This window comes from Eurosta solidaginis, chromosome 1, assembly GCF_040869045.1.
Source record: "Eurosta solidaginis isolate ZX-2024a chromosome 1, ASM4086904v1, whole genome shotgun sequence".
NCBI classification, from domain to species: Eukaryota; Metazoa; Arthropoda; class Insecta; order Diptera; family Tephritidae; genus Eurosta; species Eurosta solidaginis.
Window position 1 is genome coordinate 33,838,396 of NC_090319.1, and position 20,269 is coordinate 33,858,664.

Sequence of the window (20,269 nt, forward strand, 5' to 3'; positions counted from 1 at the left end):
TAGTACGTGGAAATTTGTGGGAAAAAATTTTTTGTTTGGAAAATTTGTAATTTTCAATACGCAATTGAATCAAAAAAAGTGTCATAATCCGTGTAAAATAATTGCTCATCAAAATAATCGCGCTGGAAGAAGTGAAAGCGGTTTTCTGTGATATTAACAAAAAAGGAAAGTGCGGAAAGAAATTGTCAACCCACGAAAATTCAAGTAGCATCTGCAACAAATTGCAGCATTCCTTTTACAAGCGAACGTGGAAAGCTACTAAATTGTGGATGAAAAGAAAAACGATAATTGATAATTGCAAAAATGAATTTGTAAAACCTGCTGCTCATTGAGTCCATCATGATTGAGCCGCTAATATGCTTACATTCAAATGTTTGTAGAGCAACCGAAAAAATTGCTACGCTAATCGTTTGCAATTCTGTCTGTTATCATTCCTCTATACTAAGCTTTGCTTTGATAGTGTAAAGTACCGAAAAATTGTTTGTGACAGGTCAAAGTACAATAACTTTAGTAGATTTTCGAGTGCGAGTTCGTAAAATTCAATTAATATTTTGTTAGTTAATATACCAGTGTGATGTATGTGAGCAACATTTGCTGATTGCTGATACTTGGAACACGCATGCACTGAGCCAATTTCTTACACTGAGATCGTATCCCAACATGGATGAAGAAGAGGAGGAAATAACTGATATAAAATTACAGATTTTTCATAATAATCTGCGTGAAAATATCGTAAGTATTTATTTTATTATATTTTATGTATACGAGATACATATGTAACGAATAGAGAATTTTTGATATCAGCAGATTCAAATTCGAATGGGAATTTCACGCGTTCATCTGGGTTTTTTGTTACGGTTAAGGTATTTCCCGAATTTTTTGTGCAGTGTTACGGAAAACGGTGCGAGCACATGCCTTTTTCATTACGTACCACCTCTTTGGACACTATTGGACCGCTATCCTGACTCAAATGAGGCGTAGGTGCAAGGAGGTTCAGATGCTCCGAGCTGTTCAAACACGGAGGCGAAGGGGTAGTGTAGCGCAATATATAGCTTATCCAACCCAATTGTCAACCTGACCTTCGAGCGGCGAATCCTGTTTCACTAACAGACGAGGCTCTGGCGACCCCAAGCTCCTCATGGAACTTGGGTGAGGGTGGGGAGGGAAGGCCTGAAGGTTTAATGTGGCCGTATAAATCGTTCCCGAGATGGTCGGGCTAGCACCTTAATTGTGCTGTGTTACCGGAGCGTTCCGGATCTGTATCCGGCATCACCATCACATCGATAACACTCCCCAAAGCCTTCGGGGTGTAACCTTATCGCTACAACAACAACAATAATATAAAAAATATGGGTGGACGAAGCTTCAGATTGGTATTTAAGTTTTGCAGTCGATCAGATCGCAACGATAAGACAAAACCTGAAAAAGATTAGACTTTCGACACACACTTTCTTTTTGTCGACTTCGATTTAGGCTGCCGTTAAACAGAACAGAAATAGACAAGTATATATATTCTATAAGGGCTTGATATATTCTGATGTGCTCCAATAGGAAATAAAGGGGTTCTAAATTTTGCTACTTTTAGGCGACTACTGTTGTTGTTGTTGTAGCGATAAGGTTGCTCCCCGAAGGCTTTGGGGAGTGTTATCGATGTGATGGTCCTTTCCCGGATACAGATCCGGTACGCTCCGGTACCACAGCACCATTAAGGTGCTAGCCCCACCATCTCGAGAACGATTTATGTGGCCACATTAAACCTTCAGGCCATCCCCTCCCTCCTCACCCCCAAGTTCCATGAGGAGCTTGGGGTCGCCAGAGCCTTGTCTGTTAGTGAAACAGGATTCGCCGCGGATAGGTGAGGTTGACAATTGGGTTTGGAGAAGCTATATATTGCGCTGGCAACCTGAAGGGTATATTCTGACCCCCTTACCCGCTGGGGGCACTAAAGGCCACTGTAGCTCATTCCTTATGAAATAGTTATAGGGTCCATTATTATGTATCTACTTTGAACTTATCTATTTTGAATTTATTTATTTATTTAAATTTATATTTTACAAATTAATTTGTAAAATATATTTTAGAGACTGGGCTACTAGGCCATTTGCCTCTGTCGATTTAGTAGATTATGTTTCTTGAGTGCTTCGGTTGTCTGCTTTATTGTGGAATCCTTGCTGCAATCAAGTAGTGCTGATAAGTTGGAGTTGGTCCTAGATGTGGGACAATCAATAAGTAGGTGTTTGTTGGTTAGAGGAACATTGCATTGGTGACAGCAGCGTTGACTGGTATGATTGTAGTAATACCCGGATGTGAATTTTGTTACACCTACTCTCATTCTAGCTATTTGGGTGCATTCTTTTCTCGTGATAGTTCGTACGATCGGCGCTTATGTTTTGGGTTGTCAAAAAACAGCTTGCTGTTTGCCACGATTTGTCTTTTAGGTTTTTAAGGTGTGTTTTTATGTAATTCGTTATGGTGGACGACAAGCATGGAGTCTCAGCTACAAGTGGCATCCTAAAGGATTGCTTAGCAGCTTTGTCTGCTAGCTCATTGCCTGCTATCCCCACGTGACCAGGTATCCATAGAAGATTAATGTCGCTACGTATATTAACTCCGCTTAGTGCAAATATGCGAGCTTCACTGTGTTCGTAGGTTAACGCTTTTAGCACACTTAAACTATCCGAGGCAATTACCGCCCGTCTGTTGTTAGTTGCTGCGTGATGCAGCGCGAATTTGCTTGCTGATAGTTCTGCATTAAATATACCAGCATGTGGCGATACAAGGGCTTGATGGGTTGTTTCGTAGGTTCCATCAATCCGCTGTTCTACTACGCCGTATGTCGGTGTTTCTCCAATAAGAGACCCATCGGTGAAATAAAATATATGAGTTGGATGTAGAGACTCCAGATTGCCTTGTGTAGTGAATGAGAGGTAGTTACAATGGCTTTGGCCGCTAAATTTCCTGAACGACTATGGACAAGCCACTGAAAGTCGTTGTAGCGTGCTTCGAATTTGGCGGATATAGTTGGAGTGGCTTTCAAAAGGTCAGCTGCTTTTTTAAAACAATTATTTAGGGCTGTATTTATTTTGTTTATATTAGTATCGGAGGTATGTCCATACATTGTGATGCTGTGGTTTAGAACTCCTTCCGTTAGTGCCCTACATATGCTTATTGCAATGTCAATGTGAGGACCTTTATTCCTGGTGCATATTATTTTAAGTAAATTATGTACCCCGCCGAGTTTTGCTATGATTGTTTTAACATGCTCATTACACAGCAGATTTCGAGTGAAAGTCACACCTAGGATTTTCATTTTTGATTTAGGTTCTACATCAACGTTCCTCAGGGTGATGGAGGTAGTGCTACAATTTCTCTTTCTGCAGATGTGCGGGGACCCTTGCGGAACTCCGTTGTCAAGGTTAAAGCTCCTAGATGTATAGCCATCTACTCTGACAACAATTCTTCTATTGGAAAGGAAAGATAAAGCTAATTTTAGGAGAGTTTTGGGTAGGCCCCATTCGTGAAGTTCTTATAATACGTAAGTGTATACCACCCGGTCAAAAGACCTCGACTCCGGGTATAAGTACACAGTGCTTTTGGGCTGTTAAATTTTTCTTTATTTCTGGTTCAATCTGATGACAGAGTGTATGCACTCCACTGTTTTCCCTGTAGGGGTGTTGCATTTTTAGCATTTTTCCTTCGCATGCTTTCCAAAGTCCACGTGTAATGATTTTGTCGAAAAGTTTCGACAGTACGGACAATAGCGAAATGGGACGATAACCTTCAGGGGAATTTTGGTTTTTACCGACCTTTGGTATGGGTATTAGGACGGCTTGTTTCTATTCGTGTGGATAGGTTCTTGTTTTCAGGATGTTGCTGTATAGTTCACATACTCTGATTTTAAGAGCTATTGATGAATTTTTGATCATTGTGTAGATAATTCTGTCTCTACCCGGTGTTGTTCCTTTACTTTTCTTTAGTACCAGGTTTAATTCGAACAACGTTACTTGATCTGTTATGTTATCTAGCTCATTTCCGAATGTTCTCTAGCTATCGATGTCGAAATTCATCTTGTCTTGTATTAATTTCTATTAAATTTCTCATTTGAGGCTATTGAGCACCACGCCTCGCCAAAATCATTTGCTATCTCTTCAGGATGTGATAAGATGGAGTTATTGTTTAAAATTGGTGGAAAGCTGGAAGGCGTATTCGAACGGATTCTTTTCACCTTGGTCCATAGTGTTCTGGCATCCATTGATGGGTTCAAGGAATTTACGAAACGTTTCCACGTTTCTTGCTTTGCTGTTTTGCAAACTCGCCTAACCTGTGCACAGAGCTTTCTATAAGCTAACGTTGTTGTCGGAGTTTTCTTCACGGAATTTTTTCCAAGCTTTATTCTTCTTTTTTAAAGGTACACCTATTTCGCTGTTGAACCAAGCAGGATTATGGTTTTGTCTCGGACATCTTGTTGTTGGCATGGATTCGTTCGCTGATTTCTCACAATTTTGTATTAAGGCTCCCTCCCTATTTATGTTATTCGATTGTGTGCTTTGAGAGCTGAGAGAATCTGTTTTGATAGAAAATACGTCCCAATTTGCTGTCGCTTCTTTGAATTGCCAATAAACTTTTTATGGATGTGTTTGCTGCCTTTTTGTATGAAGATTATTATTATTACTATTTATTTATTATTACGGCGTTTTAAGCCTAAAACTTAGATTATTACAAATTTTTAAATAAAATTTAATAATAATAGGATTTCTAGCGTTTGGGGTGTCGGAATGCATGAGATTCCGATCAGCACGGGAACTGGTGGTCCCAACGGGCGTGTCTTGGAGTCATATCATTGGGAGGTTGGAAGGACGTGTTCTCAATCCTGCCCTACTCCAAGACGTATGATTACCCAGTTTTATTATTTATGCTGTCGGAATGCATTTGATTCCGGTCAACCCAAAAGCTAGCAGCTCAGCAGAATAAGCCACTCTTATCGGACGGTTGGAAAGGACGTGTTTCCAATCCTCCCTGTACCAGCTTATGTAAACATAATTAATTATAATATATCATTGTTGTAGGAATATACGTGATTCACATGAATACTCCAACTGTTTGTCTGGGACGATATTTTCAGGAATTCTTTCCTAATTTGATTGCGAGCAATATCTGTATTTGACCTGATGCATAAGGTTCCTCTGTGTCTATTTGGATTGCCATGTACGCTCAAGGATCAGTAACATGAAATACAGATACAAAATATTTTATCTTATTGGAAGGGTTTTGCAATATTCTAATAAACTTTTTTGGAAGGTGTTTAAGTTTTCACAATTTTTAACATGATTAGGTAGTTCATTAAAACATTTCAGGCCTTTGTAAAATATATTTTGCTTGTCCATTTCTGTTTTGAGAAGAGGTAATCTAAAATTATTATTTTCCCTGATTATGTAAGAATGGGTTTCATTCACATAAACAAGTTTTTCACTTAGGTAGGCTGGTAATTTACCATGCTTGATATAAAATACAAATTTCATACTATGGTAAAATATCAACTGTTTCACACTCAGCCAGTTTAGTGCATCAAGCATACTCTTTATGGAAGTGTCGTACCTCACTTTCAATATAAATCTCATAGCTTTGTTTTGCATAATTTGTAACCTGTCTACTTGTGTTTCATTGGAAATAAAGAATATTGTAGGGCAATATAAGAAGTGCGGTTCTATGATGGATCTATAAACTTTCAACTTATATTTCTTACTAATAAGTTTACACGATCTCTTCCAAAATCCAATTTTTTTGCCCATTTTGGCAACAATATAATCAATATGATCTGTAAACCTCAGTTTATTGCCAATCAGGATCCCTAAGTACTTAAATATTTTGACATCCTCAATACTCGTATTCATTATTTTTAGATCAAAATTAAGTGATTCTCTATTGGTCGTCCTAGATAAAACCATGAACTTTGTTTTGTTAACGTTAAGCTTGAGTTTATTAGTGCAAAGCCATCTATACAATGAGTCCAAATCTTCTTGCATTTTGCTCCTTGCTATTGAAATGTCCGTTTCATTTACTTCAAGTAGCGCATCATCTGCAAACAACCTGATTTTACTATATTTCAGTGCCGATGATATGTCGTTTATGTAGATGTTGAACAGGATTGGTGCTAATACCGACCCTTGTGGAAAGTGGTCACCAGCGATTGGGTGGGAAGGGCAGCTCCATAACAGGGACACTGCCAAATCAGCACTAGCCATGGATACATCTACCGAGGTGAGCGTATTTCTTGTATTGAGGAGTGTTGGCGCACCATTGTTTAATATTACCATGTTGAGCGAATGATTCCCATACATTTCCACTCCTGGACGTATACTCGGACCCCCAAAGTGTATTTTGAGCGTTTAGATCCCCTGTTGTTGTTGTTGTTGTAGCAATGTTTCGCCCCACCTAATAGCTGCGACCGATCACAAATTGTCATCAATATCCTCTAACGGGAGTCCAAGGAAACTTGCTGTTTCGACAGGGGTGGACCATAATGAAAGGGGTGTTAGAGGCGTTGGTTCCACATTACAATTAAAGAGATGGTTGATGTCATGTGGGGACACATTGCAAACGGGGCATACATTTTGTATGTCGGGGTTGATTATGGATATGTAAGAGTTTAACCTGTTACAGTATCCAGAACGAAGTTGAGCCAGAGTGACTCGCGTTTCCCTGGGGAGTACGCGTTCCTCTTCCGCAAGTTTTGGGTACTGTTCCCCGAGTACTGGATTCACCGGGCAATTCCCGGCATAAAGGTCCGACGCCTGTTTATGGAGTTCACCAAGGATCTGCTTGTGTTTTTTTGCTTCATACGGCTGAGTTCTCAGGTGCCGTATTTCCTCAAAATGCTTACGGAGATGACTCCTTAAGTCCCTGGGCGGTGATGGCTCATCAATCAGATGTCTGTTGGGATGCCCAGGTTTCTGGGTATTATTTATTTATTTATCAGTCTACAAATTAAACAATTATACAGACCAAATATACCAACACTTAAATCTCAGATGTAATACACGATATAAACAACATAAGCAGTCATCAATTTTAAAGTAATATTTAAACAGTATTGAGCTAAACGCTTGACAATTTCAATTAAAAACTTAGAAGTAAGCAAAAGATAAAATGTTGTAAATGTGTTAAAATGTACTCATGAAGGAGCTAGTAAATAATAATTTATGAAATTGACAATAAAGAAAATTAATAGTAGATAAAATATATACAGAATAGAATTTATACAGAGTAAATTTGATTGCATACATATAAAAATAATGATCACAACGCAATTTTGCAAACAAGTTTCAAGTAACTGGTACTTCAAATTTGAAACAGAGGGTTGGACAGTATATCACGGTTTAGCGTTCTTTGCTTCATTTCGAATTACAAATTTAATGTAGTTAAAAGGTATTTTTTAATACCAAGAAACGAGTCGCAGACGTCTACATTTTTACAGTGTTTATTAAAATCACGACATAAACAGTGAAGGGGTTCGTGCATTTCATAATTCGACCTGCATGTAGCTACAAAAATGGATTGAAAATGTCTAGATGGCCTAATAGGAACGTTAAACTTAATTTCACCAAGCAAAAATGGACTATTTATTGACCCTCTTATTAATTTAACAATAAATAAGACACCAAGCATCTCCCTGCGGCTCTGCAATATGGGTAGCTGTATTAGTTTTAACCGGCTGCAATAGGGGGGAAGATTTTTAGAACGTGCGTAAAGCTGGCAGACCCAAGTGCTCAAAAATAAGTTTAAGTTGTTTGAGAATTAAGTGCATTTTAGGTGCTATTTAAGGCCACAAAAGATAATTTAGGTGCTCATTTGGTTTTCGAGATATTCGCAAAAAAGTGTGGGTCTGCTAGGTTAACGTCAAGCTAGCAGACCCACAACTTAAATTTCATTTTATTTTAAATAAAAAATATATCAAAATTAGGAGCTATTTAGGTGCTTTTTAAGGCCACAAAAGATAATTTAGGTTTTCATTTCGTTTTCGAGATATTCGCAAAAAGGTGTGGGTCTGCTAGGTTAACGTCAAGCTAGCAGACCCACAACTTAAATATCATTTTATTTTAAATAAAAAATATATCAAAATTAGGGTCTATTTAGGTGCTTTTTAGGGCCACAAAAGATAATTTAGGTTTTCATTTCGTTTTCGAGATATTCGCAAAAAGGTGTGGGTCTGCTAGGTTAACGTCAAGCTAGCAGACCCACAACTTAAATATCATTTTATTTTAAATAAAAAAATATATCAAAATTAGGAGCTATTTAGGTGCTTTTTAGGGCCGCAAAAGATAATTTAGGTTTTCATTTCGTTTTCGAGATATTCGCAAAAAGGTGTGGGTCTGCTAGGTTAACGTCAAGCTAGGTTAACGTCAAGCTAGCAGACCCACAACTTAAATATCATTTTATTTTAAATAAAAAATATATCAAAATTAGGAGCTATTTAGGTGCTTTTTAGGGCCACAAAAGATAATTTAGGTTTTCATTTCGTTTTCGAGATATTCGCAAAAAGGTGTGGGTCTGCTAGGTTAACGTCAAGCTAGCAGACCCACAACTTAAATTTCATTTTATTTTAAATAAAAAATATATCAAAATTAGGAGCTATTTAGATGCTTTTTAGGGCCACAGACGATAATTTAGGTTTTCATTTAGTTTTCGAGATATTCGCAAAAAGGTGTGGGTCTGCTAGGTTAACGTCAAGCTAGCAGACCCACAACTTAAATATCATTTTATTTTAAATAAAAAATATATCAAAATTAGGAGCTATTTAGATGCTTTTTAGGGCCACAGACGATAATTTAGGTTTTCATTTAGTTTTCGAGATATTCGCAAAAAGGTGTGGGTCTGCTAGGTTAACGTCAAGCTAGCAGACCCACAACTTAAATATCATTTTATTTTAAATAAAAAATATATCAAAATTAGGAGCTATTTAGGTGCTTTTTAGGGCCACAAAAGATAATTTAGGTTTTCATTTCGTTTTCGAGATATTCGCAAAAAGGTGTGGGTCTGCTAGGTTAACGTCAAGCTAGGTTAACGTCAAGCTAGCAGACCCACAACTTAAATATCATTTTATTTTAAATAAAAAATATATCAAAATTAGGAGCTATTTAGGTGCTTTTTAGGGCCACAAAAGATAATTTAGGTTTTCATTTCGTTTTCGAGATATTCGCAAAAAGGTGTGGGTCTGCTAGGTTAACGTCAAGCTAGCAGACCCACAACTTAAATATCATTTTATTTTAAATAAAAAATATATCAAAATTAGGAGCTATTTAGGTGCTTTTTAGGGCCACAAAAGATAATTTAGGTTTTCATTTCGTTTTCGAGATATTCGCAAAAAGGTGTGGGTCTGCTAGGTTAACGTCAAGCTAACAGACCCACAACTTAAATATTATTTTATTTTAAATAAAAAATATATCAAAATTAGGATCTATTTAGGTGCTTTTTAGGGCCACAAAAGCTAATTTAGGTTTTCATTTAGTTTTCGAGATATTCGCAAAAAGGTGTGGGTCTGCTAGGTTAACGTCAAGCTAGCAGACCCACAACTTAAATATCATTTTATTTTAAATAAAAAATATATCAAAATTAGGAGCTATTTAGGTGCTTTTTAGGGCCACAAAAGATAATTTAGGTTTTCATTTCGTTTTCGAGATATTCGCAAAAAGGTGTGGGTCTGCTAGGTTAACGTCAAGCTAGGTTAACGTCAAGCTAGCAGACCCACAACTTAAATATCTTTTTATTTTAAATAAAAAATATATCAAAATTAGGAGCTATTTAGGTGCTTTTTAGGGCCACAAAAGATAATTTAGGTTTTCATTTCGTTTTCGAGATATTCGCAAAAAGGTGTGGGTCTGCTAGGTTAACGTCAAGCTAGCAGACCCACAACTTAAATATCATTTTATTTTAAATAAAAAATATATCAAAATTAGGAGCTATTTAGGTGCTTTTTAGGGCCACAAAAGATAATTTAGGTTTTCATTTCGTTTTCGAGATATTCGCAAAAAGGTGTGGGTCTGCTAGGTTAACGTCAAGCTAGCAGACCCACAACTTAAATATCATTTTATTTTAAATAAAAAATATATCAAAATTAGGAGCTATTTAGGTGATTTTTAGGGCCACAAAAGATAATTTAGGTTTTCATTTCGTTTTCGAGATATTCGCAAAAAAGTGTGGGTCTGCTAGGTTAACGTCAAGCTAGCAGACCCACAACTTAAATTTCATTTTATTTTAAATAAAAAATATATCAAAATTAGGAGCTATTTAGATGCTTTTTAGGGCCACAGACGATAATTTAGGTTTTCATTTAGTTTTCGAGATATTCGCAAAAAGGTGTGGGGCTGCTAGGTTAACGTCAAGCTAGCAGACCCACAACTTAAATATCATTTTATTTTAAATAAAAAATATATCAAAATTAGGAGCTATTTAGGTGCTTTTTAGGGCCACAAAAGATAATTTAGGTTTTCATTTCGTTTTCGAGATATTCGCAAAAAGGTGTGGGTCTGCTAGGTTAACGTCAAGCTAGGTTAACGTCAAGCTAGCAGACCCACAACTTAAATATCATTTTATTTTAAATAAAAAATATATCAAAATTAGGAGCTATTTAGGTGCTTTTTAGGGTCACAAAAGATAATTTAGGTTTTCATTTCGTTTTCGAGATATTCGCAAAAAGGTGTGGGTCTGCTAGGTTAACGTCAAGCTAGCAGACCCACAACTTAAATATCATTTTATTTTAAATAAAAAATATATCAAAATTAGGAGCTATTTAGGTGATTTTTAGGGCCACAAAAGATAATTTAGGTTTTCATTTCGTTTTCGAGATATTCGCAAAAAAGTGTGGGTCTGCTAGGTTAACGTCAAGCTAGCAGACCCACAACTTAAATTTCATTTTCTTTTAAATAAAAAATATATCAAAATTAGGAGCTATTTAGATGCTTTTTAGGGCCACAGACGATAATTTAGGTTTTCATTTAGTTTTCGAGATATTCGCAAAAAGGTGTGGGTCTGCTAGGTTAACGTCAAGCTAGCAGACCCACAACTTAAATATCATTTTATTTTAAATAAAAAATATATCAAAATTAGGAGCTATTTAGGTGCTTTTTAGGGCCACAAAAGATAATTTAGGTTTTCATTTAGTTTTCGAGATATTCGCAAAAAGGTGTGGGTCTGCTAGGTTAACGTCCAGCTAGCAGACCCACAACTTAAATATCATTTTATTTTAAATAAAAAATATATCAAAATTAGGAGCTATTTAGGTGCTTTTTAGGGCCACAAAAGATAATTTAGGTTTTCATTTCGTTTTCGAGATATTGGCAAAAAAGTATGGGTCTGCTAGGTTAACGTCAAGCTAGCAGACCCACAACTTAAATTTCATTTTATTTTAAATAAAAAGTATATCAAAATTAGGAGCTATTTAGGTGCTTTTTAGGGCCACAAAAGATAATTTAGGTTTTCATTTCGTTTTCGAGATATTCGCAAAAAAGTGTGGGTCTGCTAGGTTAACGTCAAGCTAGCAGACCCACAACTTAAACTTCATTTTATTTTAAATAAAAAATATATCAAAATTATGAGCTATTTAGGTGCTTTTTAGGGCCACAAAAGATAATTTAGGTTTTCATTTCGTTTTCGAGATATTCGCAAAAAAGTGTGGGTCTGCTAGGTTAACGTCAAGCTAGCAGACCCACAACTTAAATTTAATTTTTTTTTAATAAAAAGTATATCAAAATTAGGAGCTATTTAGGTGCTTTTTAGGGCCACAAAAGATAATTTATGTTTTCATTTCGTTTTCGAGATATTCGCAAAAAAGTGTGGGTCTGCTAGGTTAACGTCAAGCTAGCAGACCCACAACTTAAATTTCATTTTATTTTAAATAAAAAATGTATCAAAATTAGGAGCTATTTAGGTGCTTTTTAGGGCCACAAAAGATAATTTAGGTTTTCATTTCGTTTTCGAGATATTCGCAAAAAAGTGTGGGTCTGCTAGGTTAACGTCAAGCTAGCAGACCCACAACTTAAATTTCATTTTTTTTTTAATTAAAAATATATCAAAATTAGGAGCTATTTAGGTGCTTTTTAGGGCCACAAAAGAATTTAGGTTTTCATTTCGTTTTCGAGATATTCGCAAAAAAGTGTGGGTCTGCTAGGTTAACGTCAAGCTAGCAGACCCACAACTTAAATTTCATTTTTTTTAAATAAAAAGTATATCAAAATTAGGAGCTATTTAGGTGCTTTTTAGGGCCACAAAAGATAATTTATGTTTTCATTTCGTTTTCGAGATATTCGCAAAAAAGTGTGGGTCTGCTAGCTTGACGTTAACCTAGCAGACCCACAACTTAAATTTCATTTTATTTGAAATAAAAAATGTATCAAAATTAGGAGCTATTTAGGTGCTTTTTAGGGCCACAAAAGATAATTTAGGTTTTCATTTCGTTTTCGAGATATTCGCAAAAAAGTAAATAGCTCCTAATTTTGATATATTTTTTATTTAAAATAAAATGAAATTTAAGTTGTGGGTCTGCTAGGTTAACGTCAAGCTAGCAGACCCACAACTTAAATTTCATTTTATTTTAAATAAAAAATATACCAAAATTAGGAGCTATTTAGGTGATTTTTAGGGCCACAAAAGATAATTTAGGTTTTCATTTCGTTTTCGAGATATTCGCAAAAAAGTGTGGGTCTGCTAGGTTAACGTCAAGCTAGCAGACCCACAACTTAAATTTAATTTTTTTTTTTTTCAATTAAAAATATACCAAAATTAGGAGCTATTTAGGAGATTTTTAGGGCCACAAAAGATAATTTAGCTTTTCATTTCGTTTTCGAGATATTCGCAAAAAAGTATGGGTCTGCTAGGTTAACGTCAAGCTAGCAGACCCACAACTTAAATTTCATCTTATTTTAAATAAAAAGTATATCAAAATTAGGAGCTATTTAGGTGCTTTTTAGGGCCACAAAAGATAACTTAGGTTTTCATTTTGTTTTCGAGATATTCGCAAAAAAGTGTGGGTCTGCTAGGTTAACGTCAAGCTAGCAGACCCACAACTTAAATTTCATTTTATTTTAAATAAAAAGTATATCAAAATTAGGAGCTATTTAGGTGCTTTTTAGGGCCACAAAATATAATTTAGGTTTTCATTTCGTTTTCGAGATATTCGCAAAAAGGTGTGGGTCTGCTAGGTTAACGTCAAGCTAACAGACCCACAACTTAAATATTATTTTATTTTAAATAAAAAATATATCAAAACTAGGAGCTATTTAGGTGCTTTTTAGGGCCACAAAATATAATTTAGGTTTTCATTTCGTTTTCGAGATATTCGCAAAAAGGTGTGGGTCTGCTAGGTTAACGTCAAGCTAACAGACCCACAACTTAAATATTATTTTATTTTAAATAAAAAATATATTAAAATTAGGATCTATTTAGGTGCTTTTTAGGGCCACAAAAGCTAATTTAGGTTTTCATTTAGTTTTCGAGATATTCGCAAAAAGGTGTGGGTCTGCTAGGTTAACGTCAAGCTAGCAGACCCACAACTTAAATATCATTTTATTTTAAATAAAAAATATATCAAAATTAGGAGCTATTTAGGTGCTTTTTAGGGCCACAAAAGATAATTTAGGTTTTCATTTCGTTTTCGAGATATTCGCAAAAAGGTGTGGGTCTGCTAGGTTAACGCCAAGCTAGGTTAACGTCAAGCTAGCAGACCCACAACTTAAATATCATTTTATTTTAAATAAAAAATATATCAAAATTAGGAGCTATTTAGGTGCTTTTTAGGGCCACAAAAGATAATTTAGGTTTTCATTTCGTTTTCGAGATATTCGCAAAAAGGTGTGGGTCTGCTAGGTTAACGTCAAGCTAGGTTAACGTCAAGCTAGCAGACCCACAACTTAAATATCATTTTATTTTAAATAAAAAATATATCAAAATTAGGAGCAATTTAGGTGCTTTTTAGGGCCACAAAAGATAATTTAGGTTTTCATTTCGTTTTCGAGATATTCGCAAAAAGGTGTGGGTCTGCTAGGTTAACGTCAAGCTAGCAGACCCACAACTTAAATATCATTTTATTTTAAATAAAAAATATATCAAAATTAGGAGCTATTTAGGTGATTTTTAGGGCCACAAAAGATAATTTAGGTTTTCATTTAGTTTTCGAGATATTCGCAAAAAGGTGTGGGTCTGCTAGGTTAACGTCAAGCTAACAGACCCACAACTTAAATATCATTTTATTTTAAATAAAAAATATATCAAAATTAGGATCTATTTAGGTGCTTTTTAGGGCCACAAAAGCTAATTTAGGTTTTCATTTAGTTTTCGAGATATTCGCAAAAAGGTGTGGGTCTGCTAGGTTAACGTCAAGCTAGCAGACCCACAACTTAAATATCATTTTATTTTAAATAAAAAATATATCAAAATTAGGAGCTATTTAGGTGCTTTTTAGGGCCACAAAAGATAATTTAGGTTTTCATTTCGTTTTCGAGATATTGGCAAAAAAGTATGGGTCTGCTAGGTTAACGTCAAGCTAGCAGACCCACAACTTAAATTTCATTTTATTTTAAATAAAAAGTATATCAAAATTAGGAGCTATTTAGGTGCTTTTTAGGGCCACAAAAGATAATTTAGGTTTTCATTTCGTTTTCGAGATATTCGCAAAAAAGTGTGGGTCTGCTAGGTTAACGTCAAGCTAGCAGACCCACAACTTAAATTTCATTTTATTTTAAATAAAAAATATATCAAAATTATGAGCTATTTAGGTGCTTTTTATGGCCACAAAAGATAATTTAGGTTTTCATTTCGTTTTCGAGATATTCGCAAAAAAGTGTGGGTCTGCTAGGTTAACGTCAAGCTAGCAGACCCACAACTTAAATTTAATTTTTTTTTAATAAAAAGTATATCAAAATTAGGAGCTATTTAGGTGCTTTTTAGGGCCACAAAAGATAATTTATGTTTTCATTTCGTTTTCGAGATATTCGCAAAGAAGTGTGGGTCTGCTAGGTTAACGTCAAGCTAGCAGACCCACAACTTAAATTTCATTTTATTTTAAATAAAAAATGTATCAAAATTAGGAGCTATTTAGGTGCTTTTTAGGGCCACAAAAGATAATTTAGGTTTTCATTTCGTTTTCGAGATATTCGCAAAAAAATGTGGGTCTGCTAGGTTAACGTCAATCTAGCAGACCCACAACTTAAATTTCATTTTTTTTTTAATTAAAAATATATCAAAACTAGGAGCTATTTCGGTGCTTTTTAGGGCCACAAAAGATAATTTAGGTTTTCATTTCGTTTTCGAGATATTCGCAAAAAAGTGTGGGTCTGCTAGGTTAACGTCAAGCTAGCAGACCCACAACGTAAATTTCATTTTTTTTTTATTAAAAATATATCAAAATTAGGAGCTATTTAGGTGCTTTTTAGGGCCACAAAAGAATTTAGGTTTTCATTTCGTTTTCGAGATATTCGCAAAAAAGTGTGGGTCTGCTAGGTTAACGTCAAGCTAGCAGACCCACAACTTAAATTTCATTTTTTTTAAATAAAAAGTATATCAAAATTAGGAGCTATTTAGGTGCTTTTAAGGCCACAAAAGATAATTTATGTTTTCATTTCGTTTTCGAGTTATTCGCAAAAAAGTGTGGGTCTGCTAGCTTGACGTTAACCTAGCAGACCCACAACTTAAATTTCATTTTATTTGAAATAAAAAATGTATCAAAATTAGGAGCTATTTAGGTGTTTGTAAATAAAAAATATACCAAAATTAGGAGCTATTTAGGTGATTTTTAGGGCCACAAAAGATAATTTAAGTTTTCATTTCGTTTTCGAGATATTCGCAAAAAAGTGTGGGTCTGCTAGGTTAACGTCAAGCTAGCAGACCCACAACTTAAATTTCATTTTTTTTTTTTTCAATTAAAAATATACCAAAATTAGGAGCTATTTAGGAGATTTTTAGGGCCACAAAAGATAATTTAGCTTTTCATTTCGTTTTCGAGATATTCGCAAAAAAGTATGGGTCTGCTAGGTTAACGTCAAGCTAGCAGACCCACAACTTAAATTTCATCTTATTTTAAATAAAAAGTATATCAAAATTAGGAGCTATTTAGGTGCTTTTTAGGGCCACAAAAGATAACTTAGGTTTTCATTTTGTTTTCGAGATATTCGCAAAAAAGTGTGGGTCTGCTAGGTTAACGTCAAGCTAGCAGACCCACAACTTAAATTTCATTTTATTTTAAATAAAAAGTATATCAAAATTAGGAGCTATTTAGGTGCTTTTTAGGGCCACAAAATATAATTTAGGTTTTCATTTCGTTTTCGAGATATTCGCAAAAAGGTGTGGGTCTGCTAGGTTAACGTCAAGCTAACAGACCCACAACTTAAATATTATTTTATTTTAAATAAAAAATATATCAAAACTAGGAGCTACTTAGGTGCTTTTTAGGGCCACAAAAGATAATTTAGGTTTTCATTTCGTTTTCGAGATATTCGCAAAAACGTGTGGGTCTGCTAGGTTAACGTCAAGCTAACAGACCCACAACTTAAATATTATTTTATTTTAAATAAAAAATATATCAAAATTAGGATCTATTTAGGTGCTTTTTGGGGCCACAAAAGCTAATTTAGGTTTTCATTTAGTTTTCGAGATATTCGCAAAAAGGTGTGGGTCTGCTAGGTTAACGTCAAGCTAGGTTAACGTCAAGCTAGCAGACCCACAACTTAAATATCATTTTATTTTAAATAAAAAATATATCAAAATTAGGATCTATTTAGGTGCTTTTTGGGGCCACAAAAGATAATTTAGGTTTTCATTTCGTTTTCGAGATATTCGCAAAAAGGTGTGGGTCTGCTAGGTTAACGTCAAGCTAGGTTAACGTCAAGCTAGCAGACCCACAACTTAAATATCATTTTATTTTAAATAAAAAATATATCAAAATTAGGAGCTATTTAGGTGCTTTTTAGGGCCACAAAAGATAATTTAGGTTTTCATTTCGTTTTCGAGATATTGGCAAAAAAGTATGGGTCTGCTAGGTTAACGTCAAGCTAGCAGACCCACAACTTAAATTTCATTTTATTTTAAATAAAAAGTATATCAAAATTAGGAGCTATTTAGGTGCTTTTTAGGGCCACAAAAGATAATTTAGGTTTTCATTTCGTTTTCGAGATATTCGCAAAAAAGTGTGGGTCTGCTAGGTTAACGTCAAGCTAGCAGACCCACAACTTAAATTTCATTTTATTTTAAATAAAAAATATATCAAAATTATGAGCTATTTAGGTGCTTTTTAGGGCCACAAAAGATAATTTAGGTTTTCATTTCGTTTTCGAGATATTCGCAAAAAAGTGTGGGTCTGCTAGGTTAACGTCAAGCTAGCAGACCCACAACTTAAATTTAATTTTTTTTTAATAAAAAGTATATCAAAATTAGGAGCTATTTAGGTGCTTTTTAGGGCCACAAAAGATAATTTATGTTTTCATTTCGTTTTCGAGATATTCGCAAAAAAGTGTGGGTCTGCTAGGTTAACGTCAAGCTAGCAGACCCACAACTTAAATTTCATTTTTTTTTTTATTAAAAATATATCAAAATTAGGAGCTATTTAGGTGCTTTTTAGGGCCACAAAAGAATTTAGGTTTTCATTTCGTTTTCGAGATATTCGCAAAAAAGTGTGGGTCTGCTAGGTTAACGTCAAGCTAGCAGACCCACAACTTAAATTTCATTTTTTTTAAATAAAAAGTATATCAAAATTAGGAGCTATTTAGGTGCTTTTTAGGGCCACAAAAGATAATTTATGTTTTCATTTCGTTTTCGAGATATTCGCAAAAAAGTGTGGGTCTGCTAGCTTGACGTTAACCTAGCAGACCCACAACTTAAATTTCATTTTATTTGAAATAAAAAATGTATCAAAATTAGGAGCTATTTAGGTGTTTTTAGGGCCACAAAAGATAATTTAGGTTTTCATTTCGTTTTCGAGATATTCGCAAAAAAGTAAATAGCTCCTAATTTTGATATATTTTTTATTTAAAATAAAATGAAATTTAAGTTGTGGGTCTGCTAGCTTGACGTTAACCTAGCCAAAATTAGGAGCTATTTAGGTGATTTTTAGGGCCACAAAAGATAATTTAGGTTTTCATTTCGTTTTCGAGATATTCGCAAAAAAGTGTGGGTCTGCTAGGTTAACGTCAAGCTAGCAGACCCACAACTTAAATTTCATTTTTTTTTTTTTTCAATTAAAAATATACCAAAATTAGGAGCTATTTAGGAGATTTTAGGGCCACAAAAGATAATTTAGCTTTTCATTTCGTTTTCGAGATATTCGCAAAAAAGTATGGGTCTGCTAGGTTAACGTCAAGCTAGCAGACCCACAACTTAAATTTCATCTTATTTTAAATAAAAAGTATATCAAAATTAGGAGCTATTTAGGTGCTTTTTAGGGCCACAAAAGATAACTTAGGTTTTCATTTTGTTTTCGAGATATTCGCAAAAAAGTGTGGGTCTGCTAGGTTAACGTCAAGCTAGCAGACCCACAACTTAAATTTCATTTTATTTTAAATAAAAAGTATATCAAAATTAGGAGCTATTTAGGTGCTTTTTAGGGCCACAAAATATAATTTAGGTTTTCATTTCGTTTTCGATATATTCGCAAAAAAGTATGGTTCTGCTAGGTTAACGTCAAGCTAGCAGACCCACAACTTAAATTTCATTTTATTTTAAATAAAAAGTATATCAAAATTAGGAGCTATTTAGGTGCTTTTTAGGGCCACAAAAGATAATTTAGGTTTTCATTTCGTTTTCGAGATATTGGCAAAAAAGTATGGGTCTGCTAGGTTAACGTCAAGCTAGCAGACCCACAACTTAAATTTCGTTTTATTTTAAATAAAAAGTATATCAAAATTAGGAGCTATTTAGGTGCTTTTTAGGGCCACAAAATATAATTTAGGTTTTCATTTCGTTTTCGAGATATTCGCAAAAAGGTGTGGGTCTGCTAGGTTAACGTCAAGCTAACAGACCCACAACTTAAATATTATTTTATTTTAAATAAAAAATATATCAAAACTAGGAGCTATTTAGGTGCTTTTTAGGGCCACAAAATATAATTTAGGTTTTCATTTCGTTTTCGAGATATTCGCAAAAAGGTGTGGGTCTGCTAGGTTAACGTCAAGCTAACAGACCCACAACTTAAATATTATTTTATTTTAAATAAAAAATATATCAAAATTAGGATCTATTTAGGTGCTTTTTAGGGCCACAAAAGCTAATTTAGGTTTTCATTTAGTTTTCGAGATATTCGCAAAAAGGTGTGGGTCTGCTAGGTTAACGTCAAGCTAGCAGACCCACAACTTAAATATCATTTTATTTTAAATAAAAAATATATCAAAATTAGGAGCTATTTAGGTGCTTTTTAGGGCCACAAAAGATAATTTAGGTTTTCATTTCGTTTTCGAGATATTCGCAAAAAGGTGTGGGTCTGCTAGGTTAACGTCAAGCTAGGTTAACGTCAAGCTAGCAGACCCACAACTTAAATATCATTTTATTTTAAATAAAAAATATATCAAAATTAGGAGCTATTTAGGTGCTTTTTAGGGCCACAAAAGATAATTTAGGTTTTCATTTCGTTTTCGAGATATTCGCAAAAAGGTGTGGGTCTGCTAGGTTAACGTCAAGCTAACAGACCCACAACTTAAATATCATTTTATTTTAAATAAAAAATATATCAAAATTAGGAGCTATTTAGGTGCTTTTTAGGGCCACAAAAAAAAATTTAGGTTTTCATTTCGTTTTCGAGATATTCGCAAAAAGGTGTGGGTCTGCTAGGTTAACGTCAAGCTAACAGACCCACAACTTAAATATCATTTTATTTTAAATAAAAAATATATCAAAATTAGGATCTATTTAGGTGCTTTTTAGGGCCACAAAAGCTAATTTAGGTTTTCATTTAGTTTTCGAGATATTCGCAAAAAGGTGTGGGTCTGCTAGGTTAACGTCAAGCTAGCAGACCCACAACTTAAATATCATTTTATTTTAAATAAAAAATATATCAAAATTAGGAGCTATTTAGGTGCTTTTTAGGGCCACAAAAGATAATTTAGGTTTTCATTTCGTTTTCGAGATATTGGCAAAAAAGTATGGGTCTGCTAGGTTAACGTCAAGCTAGCAGACCCACAACTTAAATTTCATTTTATTTTAAATAAAAAGTATATCAAAATTAGGAGCTATTTAGGTGCTTTTTAGGGCCACAAAAGATAATTTAGGTTTTCATTTCGTTTTCGAGATATTCGCA

The 20,269-nt window shown here is 34.3% G+C and overlaps 1 protein-coding gene across 3 annotated transcripts in view; it reads left to right on the forward strand.

The window, feature by feature from the left end:
• The window catches only part of lili (LMBR1-like protein), a 169,514-nt gene continuing 149,245 nt past the window's right edge, over window positions 1-20,269 (forward strand). For all 3 annotated transcript variants that reach the window (XM_067785583.1, XM_067785591.1, XM_067785575.1), the window contains exon 1: window positions 1-732. In XM_067785583.1, the coding sequence (XP_067641684.1) occupies window positions 661-732 (72 nt within the window). In that variant the 5' untranslated portion in view covers window positions 1-660. The remainder of the gene's footprint in view (window positions 733-20,269) is intronic.